We start from the raw sequence: 16,901 nt of genomic DNA on the forward strand, positions 1-16,901 counted from the left end.
TTACTCAGCGTAGTGAGAGCAGAGGCAGTCAGGTAATAAACATTTTCAGGTGTTTAACAAATCACCCCCATATTAGACTTTGTAAAGACCCTGTCAGGTGTCTAAAGTAGCCCTTCAACCTTTTTTTTTTTAACAGAGGAACCCCTAAAATAATTTTCAGGTCTCCGGAAACCATCACTAAAACCAATTTGTTGGGAGGGTAAAAAACGCTCCTTACATTGGCGTCAGTAGAAAGAATCCAACCCTTAGGCCCGTTTCACACGGGTGGATCAATCAGGTCCACCTGTCAGTTTTTTAGGAGGATCTGATCAGATCAGCCATTGCCCTCAATGGATGTCAACGGACATGTGTCCGTAGCAGGGCTGGTCCAAGACATTGTGCTGCCTGGGTCCGAGAATTAAATGCTGCCCCCCCTCCCCCCCAAAAAAAATCAAGCCCAACAAAAGGCCCTCCACATCCATTATTTTATATAAATATAACCTTTAGAAAATATTATATATACTGTTATCTTCTTCCATGACTCATTACCGGACCGGTTCACCAAACACCCGCTGTCTGTCTTCAGTCCTCCTGTCACTCCTGTGTCTGCAGTGCCCACCGCCCGAGAAGATCCAGCCTGCCGTGATGTCTGATGTCATTGCACACACCACGATCACTTGAGGGGCGTTCCCCAGAGGAGACACTCCCCCTCCTCAAACTCATCAGTTTGCCCAACGGGCGGCAGTATGAGATGGGGAAATGCCGTCCGTAATGCGCCACAAACTGATGACACACAAAACTGCTGTAAAAAAAATCTTGGGTGTCAATTTGCTGCCCCTCTCCAAGTGCTGCCTGGGTCCAATGGACCCAGTGGGACCCATGGTAGGGCCAGCCCTAGTCCGTAGACACCCGCTGACATCCGGTCTGATCCTGTCCACTAAAAACAGATGGATGGGGAATCTGTTCCGTATCCATCTGGCAGATCGGATAACATTCGGATGGAAATGGACAGGTAGTCTGTTTCCATCCAACCCGCCATAGAGGAAAGCAGGCTGTTTCCGTGTCCTGTCATCCACCCGCTCAGCAGAGATCAGTGGAGAAGATCACTTGCTCAGCAGGCGGATCCTTTGCCAGAGTCCGCCTGTCTGATAGGGGCCTTACAAACCTCTAAAAAGATAAACCGTGTCATCCTGCTGCAACTGCCAAGTGGAACTATGCAGGGACCTACTTCAGGAGAAACCTTTGCAACCCTGATTGAGAATAGCTGTTCTAAAGTTTTAAAAACTTTACTTTTTTGCAGTAGAACACTAAATACTCACCTCTCCTGGGGGGTTAATTCTCCTACCTCTCCTCCTTTTTAGAGTGGCATGCTCAGACACTTTTGAGTGTATCAGATCCCTGGGTCCTCCACCTACGCACTGATTCCTTCCTTCAAAACCCTATGTCACTGCTAAATTCTGCAGTGACATTGAGGAACACGCCACAACACAAAAAATACCCTGATTTACTTTATAATACCCTTCACTAGTGGAATATTGTCCTCCCGTGTACATTGGTTAGTAACTACAGTTAACTAAAACAGTAAATAACTCATAATTCATGGTAAACTCCAAATAGTTGGATGCTTGTCTCATACACTTACATAGTAGGTCAGGATGAAAAAACACCCCTATCCATTAAGTTCAAGAAAACTCATCCTCAAAAAGCATCCACAGAATCCTAAAACCACAGTTGATTCAAAGGAAGGCAAGTACCCTGGCAAATACCCTCATATTATGTAATTATTCCAACAGGCAAAAACAAATTCTTTCTGGTTTCCAAAGGCAATCCAATACTACATTCTACAATGTTTTTCCCTATAAATACAGTACTAGTAGCTATTTGTATTTTATGCATTTGAGACTCAACCAGTCCCCCTTTAAAACCATCAACAACGTAAGCCAGAATAGGTTCCTATGAAAAACTATTATTATTACATATTCACAACTCTTACAGTAAAAAATAAACCTGTCCACTTTGAAACTTCTTCTTCCTTTTGCAAAGGTTTTTTTTTTTTGTCTCTACAGACTATTTATACATATTTTTTGTGGCGGAATAAACTAATTCAGTTAATCTTTTCTCAACTCTAAGCTCCTCCACCTCACTTTACGACTAAGTGGAAGACTCCGTGAAACGCGTCAACCGCCGTGCTTTTTTCCCATGTCTCTGTCTGTTGTGGTTACATCTTGAATGTTTTTATCCCTGGATTTCAATAAATTTGGATTTTATAATTGCACATCTTCAACCAGTGGTGCGGCTTTCTGTTCTCTCAAGTTACCAACCTCAAAAGCCCAGGTATGTCAGATATTTATATATACTGTATATATATATATATATATATATATATATATATATATATATATATATATATATATATATATATATATATATATATATACACACACACATACATACACATATATATATATATATATATATATATATATATATATATATATATATATATATATATATATATTCCCAGTACAGGGTTGGGGAACCGTATAGTTACCAAAAGCTACCATAACATTATGTATTTTATAAAGCCTAAACATATTTTCAGTCTTTTTGAATTCAGTGCAAAGGCCCACCAATGTTATCCCCCCTTGGGGAGTTATCTAACGTTCTTTCAACAGTGAGAGGCCTGGGGGCACACAAATTCATAGAGATTGTATCAGACGCTGACCAGACGGGGGCACTGTAAGTGTAATGAGTGGGCCTCCTTACAATGGAAGTGATGATAGGAAACTCTGTATGTAGTACAGGGGGCAGGTAACGTGCTTTAGGGAGGCATTGCATTTCTGATATAAGAAAATACCATTGACATGGTGTAACAGTCATCAGTCATAGAAGGAAATTGCATACTGATTTTTTTTTTTTAATTTAAAAAATTGGAAAAAAATAAAAATAAAAAAGGAACTACAGACATCCTTCCAGCTGAAATTGGCATTGCTCTCGAACAGGAAAGTCAATTTAAAGTTTACTTCACTCTGTGCTGGTGTTCTAATTTTTACAAACATTGCATTTATATTTTCTTTATATCAATGCATATAGGACCAATTATATTTCATAGAACTATGTGTTGTTCTAGCCTTGTACACCAAATTCCTCATTGTAATTGTACAAAAAGGGCATCAAAGGCCTTTGCATTGGATCTGTTTTACTACTTATTATATCATAGTGGAGATGCCAGAGGCTAATCCAGAGCTACTCCATTTGTGCTGAGTAAGGAATATGACATGAAAGTGCCGAGGTCAAAGCCTTCTTCTTTGAGATTGATAAAGACTTCTTTCTTCTGCTCTTTTCACAGATTCTTAGTGTGAAAAAGGACACAGGGTTCCCCTTCCCATGGCAGCAAAGACAGGAGGAAACTGACACTGCTAACAGTATCACTTGGCCTCCCAGCCAAAAAAGAGATTGGATAACCAGGTCTCTGTCCTGTCCACCCTCATTCACATCCACTTAATCTAACACAATAGGAAGGGGTCAATACCAAGCAAGAGCGGAAACCTGAAGCCTATAAAGAGGAGACACACCTCTGCTGTATGAACCAATCAGATTCAACCTTCAGCCATGGCAAAGCATATTTTCGGTAGCCGCTTTGCCTAATATCTGACTGAAGTCACAGAATAAGATAGGCAGTCAGACAGACGTACCAGTAACTTCTATTTAAATAGTTGCACTCCCCCACCTCCCCCTTCTAGCAGTAATATTATGAGGCCACTATTTACTCTACACCGCAGTAACTCCACAGTGTGACCGGCATTTATGGCCTATTCATAAATGTAGACAGTAGGGTATCTTAGACTTGTGGTATCTCATGGAGTTCTCTCTGTTCAGAAGCAAGTGATGCGAAATACATCTGTAAAGCACACCAATGTGCCCTAAAAATGTTCAGTGCTTTTTCTTATAGTATTGGCTTGATTGCAACAGGCCATACTGCTGATTTATGGACCTCTAGGTTACTGCACTGCCCAACAGGCCCTAGAGTTTGTCTGCATTGCTCAGTACACTACATAGTCTTATCAGCCTTGTCAGGCATTAGTAGTACAAGGTACAGACCAATGTTTTCCAAACTGCGGCCTATGGGTCAGATGTGACCCTTTGCATGCCTTTATCCGGCCCTTGACAATTCCTCCCACAGATATGAAGCACTATTCCTCCCACTGATACAGACGATGGGGCATTATTCCTTCCACTGACACCAATGATGGGGGACTATTCCTCCCACTGACACCAATGTTGGGGCACCATTCCTCCCACTGACACCAATGATAGTGCACAATTGATACTGACTGTGGCGCACTATTCCTCCCACTGATACTGACAATGAGGCACTATTCCGCCCACTGATACTGACAATGAGGCACTATTCATTTCACGGACACCAATGATGGGGGACTATTCTTCCCATAGATACCGACGATGGGGCACTATTCCTTCAACTGATTCCAATGATGGGGCACTATTCCTTCCACTGACACCAATAATGGGGGACTATTCCTCCCACAGATATCAACAATGGGGCACTATTCCTTCACTGACACCAACGATGGGACATTATTCCTCCCACTGACACCAACGATGGGACATTATTCCTATCAATATTACCTAATATTGGGCACCATCCCTCCTCCTACTGGCCAGGGGCGCTATGTAATTTTTTTACTCTGACCACAGTCTGGCCCCCTAAAATCTGAAGGATGGTAAACTGGCCCTTTGTTTAAAAAGTTTTGAGACCCCTGGTATAGACCATAGGCAGACCATAGGTATATAATACACATTTGTAGTACAGTCACAATATATATGAATCATGGAATATTACAGTTAGTCAGAAAATCATGAAAGATATCAATAAAGAAACTGCAAAACAATTCCATTTCCTTTTTAAAATGTTCAAATTCAAATCAAAGTAGGGTAAGGCAAAGCAATATCTTAGGGATCTGTCTTTTAGTATAAGGCTGATTCAGATTCTACCATTCTCAACAGGCCAATAAACGGATGGCAATTAAAATATATCTAGTTAACTAGGATGCCTTGTACCAAGAAGTATATTTAAATATAATCATTACGTCCTTAAGTTAATGTTAATTCTGTCATAAAAAAATTAGATCATGCCTTAAAGAGTTTTGAGAAAATATATTTTAGAAGAAACAGTAGTAATCTAATTTTCTACACCACCCTTTGCAGAAAAGTGAAATCAGCATCAATTAGATTTATCAGGTTTTACTCAGGTCTTGCTTGTGCCCCAGGCTGCAAGGAAACACTAGATATGGATGGCTGTGGGAGAAGTCATAAAAGGCAAAAGAAGTCCGAGAACCACCAACTGGGCATCCAAAGTCAAATGTTTTAAAAAACAAAAAACAAACCAAAAACTTGACTTGAAGACCTGTTCTAAAAGAACTCATAATGTGAAGTCTTGCAGTACAGTCTTGGTTATGTGATATGATAACAGAATGAAAAGCCATACTTACAAAGGTTTTGCACATCTTGCTGGCCGTTTACGGCAGTTGGAAGCTCAGGAGCTGCTTCGTACATCCCCAAAGCCGTGTCCTCGTCCTCCAGCTGGGACTCTTGATTAAATCTCTTTTTACCAGCTAACCAGTGTGAGGGCAATGGAGTGTTGGACACAGAGCTCGACAGCAAAATGCAGACAGCCAGAACAGCCCATAACTTCATCTTAGAAAGACTTCCAAGAAAGGGACCTTATGGGAAACAAAAAACAGTAAAGAATATGACATTTCAAAGGATTTCAAATGAGTTTCTTATTTATATTAGGTTTGTTATTCTTCACCTATAATAGGATCAGAGGAAGTTGATATTGACCTTGCTTCCTTTAAAGTCGATGTTCATCCTAGAATTAAGCCTGGTACACACTGAGTTTCCTTCTGTCCAACCCAGTGGTTTGAATGAAAAAAAAAAACATTCAGTTCCAGTCGGAGCCGCTGTACTAAAAATCTGACGTTAGTACAGCAATCTCCCCAGCTGAGATGTTGTGTTCTGACAAAGGGGACTGAACCCCCCCCCCCGCCCGCCAGAACACTCGGGTCAGCGCTCTCAGCCATACACACGGGCCGAATGCTGGCCGGTTTTTATTGAACCAGTCGATGTTGCACGGCATTCGGCCCACGGGGCTTTACTCTATGAACTTTAAACAGCCATATAACACATGCACCTTGATAAATGCATAGTACCATGTTTGCTTCTGTCCATGGTTCGGTTGTCTAGCAATCAGCATTAGAAACTGGCAGTCATTTACCAGTGATATCATGCAATTCATGTTGTTCTTCAGCCCTCTCGTGCTATCTACAGTTTAAACAGCATCAGGGCCCACTAGAAGCTGTTCCTTTGCCATTACAAGCCATAGATGGCACGGGGGAAAGGGGAGAGTGACACCATTAGTTGCACAGGGTCACTGGTAAATGGCTGGCAGTTTCCAGTGCTGATTGCCGGACAACTGGAGCACAGACAAAAGTCTACTATAGTGCTATGAATTTATTAAAGTACATGTATAAATCAGAGATGCACAAAGGAGACAAACACCCATATACGAAAAAAAAAAAATAAATAAAAACTCTTCCTCATTCCATTTTGAATTAGGATTTAAGGTGTATGTCTGGTCAAAATAAAAAATCCAATGCAATGCATCTCTGCAGTACACAAAGATTATCCCCATGTTATAATAAAAATGCTGAATGTATAAAAACACACCTGTAGATCCTGCCAGAAATCCAGTGAGCTTTTACCTTCCTGCACACTCTGCCTCTGCTGCACTGTAATCCCAAGCAAGTGTTCATCAACTGGACTACAGAACACCTCCCCCATTCATTGAGCAGATGAGGAGAGGAACAATTGTTCTGCAGTGGAGAACTCCTACAAGGCTGACAACACTGCCTGGGATTTTAGTTTTGTCAGCTCAGACAGGAAGTTAGGAGGTTACAGAGTCTCTGGCAGGATCAGCAAATATGTTTATTTACTTGCAAATTTTTAAAGAGACAAAACATAAGGAAATGTGCATATATTGCATAAATGAAGTGAGTATGTTCTTTTTTATTGCCCTGGCATACAGCATATAAAGCACCAGTCTGACCTAACCCTACTCTGCAATGGTCTTAGAAACTGTGTTAAAGGATAGGTTTACCTTTAGTAACATATTACATGGTACCAAAACAATAAAAATAGTACAGCTCAAATGCCCCCCAAACGCGGCAGATGATTCGGCATGTGAATAGACTGGTACATGATTGCCAGGATTGGCTTGTCAGACTCTAGTAGACTTCCACAAAATGGTAGTTGTCTGCAGTGCTTTAAGTGGGCCGGTATGCACTGGTAAGCATACCGCCACCTCTCTGTGTGCCTTAGCGTACCAGTACGCTCATTTTGGACATCTGCCCCCTCAATTGCCCCCCCCCCCCAAGAATATTTCCCACTCCAGAGCCAGACCAGTCACCACCAGTGAGTCCCCCTGCTCCGGAGTCCCAGGCCAGGGGGGGGGGGGGCGCTCTGTGGGGACCCTGATGCGGGGAGGGGAGCGACAAAATTTATAGGCTATAATAGAGTACCGGCACCTCTTTTGGGCACTGGTTGTCTGCATATGCCAACTCAGTGTTGCATAAATGTGGATTGGATTGTTATAACATGCCTTTGGCTCCTGTTCACCTGTAGAGAATGCCTCAAATGCGCTTCGTCATTTTTGGAATCTCTACAATTAACCCCCAAAAAGAGTAGGAACAGGAGCTGAAGCCATCCTATACCTATCCTATTGACATTTATGCAACAGGCCACAGTTTTCTTGAAGAATGACATTGCATCCATCATTCAAAGAGTTCTGCGAGTGAGTGAATGAATAACAAGTTCTGTCTTCCACTGCGGCAGATGGCTTGTAGTTCTCAGTGAACTCCGAAGGGCACTGGTGAGCACCCCCAAAGTTCACATTGATTCCTCCTGGTCTTCAGTAACTTTCTGCCCATACAGGAGGTATGGGCAGACAGCTATACTGAGATTCTGCAGGATCCTGGCATTTACCCACCATCTGCTGATTGTGAGTCCAATGCCCTGCAGGCTCCTTAGAAAAAAAAAAAAAAAGCACATTTTACATGCAAAAAATCTGCATTTTTTTTCCTATAAATGTAAACTTATCTTTTAACACCTGTACAGTTAGCGCCCGGCAGGAAATGTACTTCAAACATACATACAACATCATCAGCCCTTTGAAGATAGTCATGTTTACACAGATTAATGGATTATTAGCAGTTTTTTTTATATTCATTTTATTTGTCAAGACCTCCACGATATTTGTAATGTTGCCTTATTCACTTGAACAAAGGGTTTACCTTCACCGAGATCTTTGCATTTCATCTGCTGTTGTCTCCCTCTTAAAATAAAACAATCACCTGACAATGGGCCCCACTCTCTACATGTGTGTGAACTTGCCTTGGTGTTTCAGGCTTGATAACTCTGCTAAGATTTGTACATAGGGCGGTCCGCGGAGTGATTGCATGTCTGGAAGAATGCAGTAAAAGCAAAGTTTACACTGCGAAAATACTCTGTGTGGGAAACGCAGGAGCCAAGTGTATGCAAAGCTAAAATAGTCAGTCATCCCTCTCGCTTGGTTAACCCTTTCCACCTCTGTACAGCGCTACAGTGCTTGATAGAAATGTAAACTTTTTCTAATGAATTTTCTCTTTTCTCTAATATGGTCTAGATAAAAAAAAAAATTGGAACCCAGCGAGTATACCGTTATACAGTATAACCATACAGGTTATGGATGGCTATTAGATTCCTTTAGTGCAGGGATCCTCAAACTACGGGCCTCCAGCTGTGGCGGAACTACACATCCCATGAGGCATTGTAAAACTCTGACATTTATTGACAAGACTAGGAATGATGGGAATTGTAGTTCCTGAACAACTGGAGGGCCATAGTTTGAAGACCCCTGGTATAGTGCCTTCTCACCATAACTCGTTGGGTCCGAAACCCTACTCCATAGTTACATAGTAGGTGAGGTTGAATAAAGACAATAGTCCATCCAGTTCAACCTGTGTAGGTGTATGTGGCTGTAATCATCTCACATACCCCTGAATGTTCTGATCCTTGAGATGTATGTCTAATAGTCTTTTGAAAGCCACCATACTACCTGCAGAAACCACCTCTTGTGGTAGAAAATTCCACAATCTTGTAGCCCTAACAGTAAAGAACCCCCCACGTTGCCTGAGGTTAAAACGCTTCTCCTCTGATCGCATTGTATGCCCCCGAGTCCTCATGCAATCCCTTCGACTGAACAGCTTTTTTTCTAAGCCTAGATCCCCATTGAGATATTTAAAAATTGCTATCATGTCCCCCCTCATAAAAGCCAAGGTTTCCATGCTTTGCACTGATGATGACCGAAAAGCCTGAAATAGCTGTATGAAGTTTGGAGTAAATGACTATATTATTAGGTTATACACCAATCAGTCATAACACTATGACCACCCACTATAACTCAACGAGGCATGGAATCCACTGGACCTCTAAAGGTTTTCTGTGGTATCTGGCACCAAGCTGTCAGTAGCAGATACTTTAACTCCTGTAAGTTACAAGGTGGGGCCTACATGAATCAAAATAGTTTTTCCATCATATCCCACAGATGCTCAATTGTAATGAGATCTGGATAATTTGGAGGCCAAGTCAACGCTTGTTGTGTTCCTCAAATTATTCTTGGATTTATCAGACCACTCCCCCTTCTTCCATTGCTCCGTGGTCCAGTTCTAATGCTCACATGCCTATTGTAGGAGCTTTTAGCTGTGGACACAGGTCAGCATGGGCACCCTGACCGGACTGCAGCTACGCAGCCCCATACGCAACAAACTGCGATACACTGTGGGGTTGATTTACTTAAACTATAAACTACAAAATCTCGTGCAACTCTGCATAGAAACCATTCAATTTCCAGCTTTTTTTGGTCAAAGCTTAATTGAACAAGCTGAAGTTAGAAGCTGATTGGCTACCATGCACGGCTACACCAGATTTTGCACTTGAGTTTTAGTAAATCACCCCCTGTGTGTTCTGACACCTTTCTATTACAACCAGTATTAGCTTTTTCAGCAATTTGAGCTGCAATATTTCATCTATTGGATCAGACTAGGCGGGCCAGCCTTAATTCCCCATGTGCATAAGTGAGCCTTGACCGCCCATGACCCTGTTGCCAGTTCACTGGTTTTCCTTCCTTGGACCATTTTTGGTAGGTCCTGTCCACGAACACTGCAGACTGGAAACGTTGCACAAGAGCTGCAGTTTTGGAGATGCTCTGACCCAGTCGTGTAACCATTACAGTTTGGCCCTTGTCAAAACTGCTTAAATCCTTATACATTTTTCTGCTTTCAACAAATCAATTTAAGGGACAACATGTTCACTTGCTGCCTAATATATCCTACAGATTTTTAGATGCAATTGTAATGAGCCCAAAATGTCCCCATGCTCTCTTCACCAGAACGTCAAACGCACCCTCAACAATCCTATTAGGTATCATTATGACTTTTGTAGCCAGGTGCTTGGCTAAGAATGGTGTGTGAGTTAAACACTGGCTGCAGCTGTTTTCTGTTACTGCTGCCCTGCAATGTTGAACTGGTTAAATGGCTGTGTGTGACTGGATGGTGAGCTGCAGTATCGATGGGACTGGTGAGCTGCTGCTGTGGGAATTTACTATCAGCTGCTAGAGAGTGAGCCCTTTTAGGAACTGAACATACAGCCATCTAGTAGCCTTGTTTACTGCCAGTGGGTGTGACTGGTACTGTACTCAAGTGAGCCAACAGTACAACTGTGCCCAAACGCTAACCGGCTGATAAGTTAGGAGTAAAGACTGTTCATTTACAGCTGCCACATAGAGATCTTCACCTTTTGCTTATGCTAAGTGGTACCTCTCAGGGGACATTGGACCATATCCTAGCCATTTTCCTAGAGTGCAGTCTAGACTAGGCATAGTATTATTATTCCCATTCAGTTATTGCTTACATGCGCTGTTTATTGCAGACTTTGCTGTTTCAGGAGTTAATCCCAGTCTAGTGGTACAAAACTTTATTCTAAGTTACTTTGGCATAGTGATTACACTGTCTAGCAGACTGTCTGAACCTACCTTCTGTGTGTTTATTTATTCTGAAACCACCATTTCCTGGTACTAATTCACAACCATGCTTGTGTTCTTTTAGGTACTTGCATTAACTTTCATTCTACAAGGTGTGTGAGAGAGACTGAGGTTGTTGTTGGATTTGCACAACAGAGAACACAAATTACTAAGCGGCAGCTACAGAGGGTAGCACTACAAATATATGCCGATTACTTGGTTTCATAAATAGTTTGTAAAGATGGGCTCAACACCCCCCCCCCCCCCTGTTTGGTTCCCACCAGAACTCTTGAACAGGGAAAAAGTTTGGCCCCGAACTGTGAACTCCATTAAAGTGGGACCTGAACGTGTAAAATCAAAGTCCCCATTTTGAAGGCTTATATGCAAGTTATTGGCCATAAAAAAGGTATTGGGGCCCAGGTATTGCCCTTGGGGACATGTCTCAATGCAAAATTTTTTTTTTAAACAATCGTTTTTAAAGGAGCAGTGATTTTAATGATGCTTAAAGTGAAAAAGAAAATGCCTTTAAATATAGTGCCTGGGGGTCCCTTTAGTCTGCCTGTAAAGTGGCACACCTGTACCATGTATAGAACCTGCTACAGCAAAAATTACATTTCTAAAGAAATCAAATCACATTTAAATTGACTTGCAGTTGCAATTGCTGGCTGGCAATATTAAAAAAAGGAAAAAACAGCGTGGGGTCTTCCCCAGTCCTCCTTGTTAAAAGGGGCTTCCAGATTCCGATAAACAACCTGCCCGCAGACCCCCACATGCTACTTTCAGAGTTGTCAGGAAGAGGCCCTTGGGGTGGGGGGGGGCAGAGTGCCCTCTTTCCTGAAGCACCCACCCCCCCATGTTGAGGGCATGTGGCCTGGTATGGTTCAGGAGTGGCCAGGGGGCTCGCTCATCTCCTCCCTTTCCTGGCCTGCCAGGCTGCCTGCTCGGATAAGGGTCTGGTATGGATTTTGGGGGGGGGGGCACATCATTTTTTTTTTTTTATTTTGGCTCCGCGGCCGGCTTCCTGGTCCCATTCCTTAACATAATTTTGACTGCGAACAGCCCAATGAACGCACAGAAAATTCAGGTATTCAGAGTACACCCGAACGGCAAAGTTTGGTCCAAACTTTTGCTCGGCCAGAACCATTCGCCCAACACTAATAGTTGGGAACTGAAAGAAAATGTGGAATTTATTATATTTATTTGGACAAATGACAAAAAACACAAACTAGCTACAACTAGTAGATTTTTGCTGTTTTTGTGCAATCAAAATATAACGTCAATCTCGAGGTCTGATTTTAGCCTGGAATCTTCGCAGTTTATCAGCCTGGTCAGTGACTATGAAACCGAGGCCAGCAACAGCTAACCTGAATTTGATTTGGTCTTCCCCTCTTGCAATCCTCTGTAGAACGGAGCTTAGACAGATTGAAACAGCACAATGAGCCAACCAATGTGCCGCAAGGCTCATTGGCCAACAAAGAATATGTTGATTGGAGGCAAGAGCAGAATGACAAAGATGAGCTCATCAGTGTCCTGCTTCTCCTTCCATTGTTCAGTCCAAGGCTGGGGGAGGGAAAAGACCTGTAGTTGTCATTTAACTGCAGCAAAGCAAAATCAAGTCTCCTGCCCTTCAGACAGGACTGTGATGGAGGCAGAGCTGTGTACATCTCAAGACTGGATGGACAGAAGTACAAATCCTGTGTCAGAAAACAGCTCCATCATATGTATTTCATGTGTGCATTTAGCCGTTTGCCTGGAGTTCATCTTTAATGCTCAGGGTCTCAGTTTCACCAGTCTTGCATCTTGCTGGCATTCGAGAGGCTTGTACAGGATGCCCCGGCTTGTGGTTTGTAAGAGGAGATGTTGAGTTAATCTCAGCTGAGCATGTCGCCGACAGAAAAATTAAACACAAGAGTGTTTAAACAAGTTATATACCTTTCCAACACATGACGAACGAACACAAGCTTCAGTTTGCTGCTACTATTTTAATCACACTGCCAGCCATGTAGGCTTAATGTATAGTATTCAGAACACGCTGTATACTCATGGGCAGATTTAGAGCGGAGGTTCATTAAACACTCTTTAAAAAACTCTTTGAACAACATATATAATGTAGTTTGTGACCAATGGGATGTCCAGTCACTACTTACCAACCAGCCAGCGACCAACCGAATGAACCTGTCTAACAGTATGCGTTAAAAGCAGGGGTTTAGTTGCACATATTTGCAAATACATGCGTAAGCTACAGACTACGGCAAAGCACCCTGATATCTGCAGACCCTAACTCTACATTCCGCTGAGCAGGCGGATGACAGCTCCGTCTCCGCTCTGTGTGCGGAGACGGAGCTGTCAGATTCCCCGCTGTTCTCTATGGGGAGATCGGATGAGAACGGACCACCTGTCTGTTCTCACCTGATCCCATCCGATCCGCCAGAAGGATGGAAAATAGGGTTTCCATCCGTCCGGATTTCACAGACAGGATCGGATCGGAAAGCAGCGGGTGTCAGCGGAGATGTCTCCGCTGACATCTGCTGCCCCATAGGGATGCATGGAGTATCCAATCCGGTCCGCCTGAAAAACTGACAGTCGGATCGGATCAGATCGGATCGGAATCGCCCATGTGAAACGACCCTTACAGTGAAACACAAATTCAGGCCTAACTCCAGCTAACACTTTGTAGGCAGTTACAGTAAAAAAAAAAAAAAAACCCTCTTGCTATATTCCATCTGTGCTCCTGCTATGTCGCCTCATTTTATGGTTTCTCATTGAGATTACAAGAGGCCATTTTAACACACACAGGATGAATTCACAAAGCTTTAAAGGGTAACTCCACTTTTGTGGGGAAAAAAATCAGCAATTAGGGAAAAAATATAGCGTATACCATTGCGACACAAATCATATTGTTATTGAATGTTAAAAAAATTTCCTTTTCACTTTGCAGCTGCTGTAATTTTCTGAAAATGCAATGCAATATGGCTACCTGGAGGTGTTCTGTACACAGAATGTATACTGACCACACCCCAGAAACATTTCCTGCTTGTGTGATTGGCTCACCAATTTCCCCAGAAGTCTGCACTGAGATGCAGGTCAGATTTCTGCCATCCTGAGCAAAAAAAAAAGTCATTTTTGGTGCAATACTCCCAATAGGAACACATCTAAAGGGATGCAGACCCAGCAGATTTCTTTATTAGAGCCCTGCAACTGCCACAGCTGATAGATAATTATGAGACCACTCCCATTAGACCCACTTAGCACAGAGGAACAAACAATGATTTCTTCAGAACATAAGGTAGAAATCTGCAACAAAGTTTGTTAAAATCCTTGCAATGTACAGAGATCACCCAGAGGGGATTTTTTTTTCTCAACAAAAGTGGAGTTACTCTTTAAAGTAGTTGTAAACCTCTGAAATGAAAAATTAACAGAGCAGGTTCTTCTATAGTGTGTACTTGCCTCAGTCCAAAGCACCTAGTGGGATTTATTTCTCCTCTCCCTATCCTCTGCTATCTGCATTAGTCACTCCTGACAGGTTATCCTGACACCACAGAATCCCAGGAGACGGCCCTGCCACCCTTTCTGCACACAGGTGAATAACTGCCCCAGTTGTGCAGGTTTCCCTATGAGACTGTGCAGAAGGGAGGGTGTCCATCCCATCCAATCAAGTCTCAGACTACACTCGGCTCTCTGCTGTGAAGTGTGTGCTCACCTGCTATCTGGAGCAAAAAAATACAGATTTTTGAGAAAAAAAATTAAAACTATATATATATATATATATATATATATATATATATATATATATATATATATATATATATATATATATATAGGAAAAAAGAAACACTTAGATCCATAACCACGTGGTCCCAGAAACCACCTGTGTTATGTCTCCTAATATGATTTTATAGGGTCTTGGACTCATAGTAATACAGGCAAGCATATATATAAAACAAGTTTTATTGAAAAAATGTTAAAAACATCACAAAACATTAACACAATATTCCATAGTCAAAGTTAGATGAACTGTGAGGTGCCTTGTAACCTGCTGTTTTTTTTCTTATATATGAATTTAAGATGTGGGTCTAGGACTCGGATAGAGTTGATACCTCTTGCTATATATATATATATATATATATATATATATATATATATATATATATATATACACACACATACACACACACACACACACATACATTATATATATATATATATATATACATACATACATACACTGCATATATAATATATATTTTTTTTTTTACTTTCTGCCATGAAACATACCCAATAAGTGTATACTAATTGGTTTACGTGAATGTTATAGCATCTACAAACTATTGTATATATTTATGGAATTTTCTTTTTCTTTTATACTAGTAATGGCGGTGATCAGCGACTTATAGCAGAACTTCGATATTGCAGCAGACAACCAAAACACCAACTGACACATTTGACACTTTGTGGGATCAAGTGACACTAATTCAGCGATCAGTGCTAAAATATGCACTGTCACTGTACTAATGACACTGATTGGGAAGAGGTTAAACATCTAGGGCGATCTAAGGGTTAACGGTGTGCCTAGCCAGTGTTTTTGTGTAGTGTGTGAGGTGTCTTTACTAGGGGAAGTGATTGATTTTATTCTCTGCTGCAGGAACACAAAATCCATACCCTACCCCCTGTATAATTAGAGATCTGCCTTGTTTACAAAGGCAGATCTCCATTCTATGTGTTTTACCGTCGATCAGTGGGTGCCGGTGGACATCCAGTGCCCGGCACCCGCAGATCAGCAGAAAGCAGCCTGCCGGGGCGGTGCGCGCACGTCCCCTGCAGGCGGGAGTACAGAATCTTGTATATATACTGTATATATTCACATGATTCTGCACAGGAGAGCCCTCCTGTGGCAGTAAATCTGCTATGGGGGGGGTCCTGAAGCAGTTAACACAAGGATAAGGCTCTTTAATTGAGCCATGAATCTCATTTTTAAGTCTTATTGGAAATAACTCATTTTGTTTAAAAGAGTATATTTATGCTGGTGTGCTAGCTTTGTGAGTTGAGCATATTATGCAGGCATGGTTCACTGTTATCCCTAGAAAGCCAATCCTGAGAAATGCCATGCAACCATCATTGGCGTGCATATAGACAGGGAGAGGCTGTAGGAGATCAGCAGTGCTAGTATCCAAAACATAATACAAAATAATAGTATTTGTCTATAATCCACAGTGGTTTAGCAAACATTGGGGTGGAATGTAGGCTCTAACGAGCAGGGCCCTCTGATTCTGTTACTGTATTAACCACTTCTGGACCGGAAGATTTTTTTGAAATGCTGTAATAATGACACTGGCGGGGAAGGGGTTAACATTGTGGGTGATCAAGGGGTTAAATGTAAGCCTAGGGGAGTGATTTATAACTGTGGGGGGCGTGGCTTCTGAAATGATCATAGAGACCTGTGATCCTATATAGAAGGATCACAGGGGCTCTGTGATCATTCCAGGGAGAATGGTCAGCTGTGTTTACAACAGCCGACCGTTCTTCTCTCTCAGTGGGGAACAATATTGGGTGTCAGGTTGTAATCAGTGCCGCCTGACCCGTGCATCGGCTTCCCCGCTGCCAAGTGGGGACAGGAGCGCACCGCCGGTGGCGCGCGCTCGCCCCCCTAGCTGCCTGCTTGCGACGGAAGTAGACCTATGTCGATTTGCGCAGCAGAGCCACATTGCCTCAGTAAATAGGCGGCGGCCAGTCGGCAACCGGTTAAAGTGTATTGTATTTGTACTGTCTACCCTCAAGCTGTAAAGCA

The 16,901-nt window shown here is 42.3% G+C and overlaps 1 protein-coding gene across 1 annotated transcript in view; it reads right to left on the reverse strand.

Moving 5' to 3' along the window:
* The window catches only part of GDNF (glial cell derived neurotrophic factor), a 104,504-nt gene that overhangs the window by 44,186 nt on the left and 43,417 nt on the right, over positions 1-16,901 (reverse strand). The window contains exon 2 of the mRNA XM_082242696.1: positions 5,493-5,723. Coding sequence (XP_082098822.1) covers positions 5,493-5,697 — 205 coding nt within the window. The 5' untranslated portion in view covers positions 5,698-5,723. The remainder of the gene's footprint in view (positions 1-5,492; positions 5,724-16,901) is intronic.

This window comes from Pelophylax lessonae (genome assembly GCF_965119305.1).
Source record: "Pelophylax lessonae genome assembly, chromosome: 1".
Classification (NCBI taxonomy): Eukaryota; Metazoa; Chordata; class Amphibia; order Anura; family Ranidae; genus Pelophylax; species Pelophylax lessonae.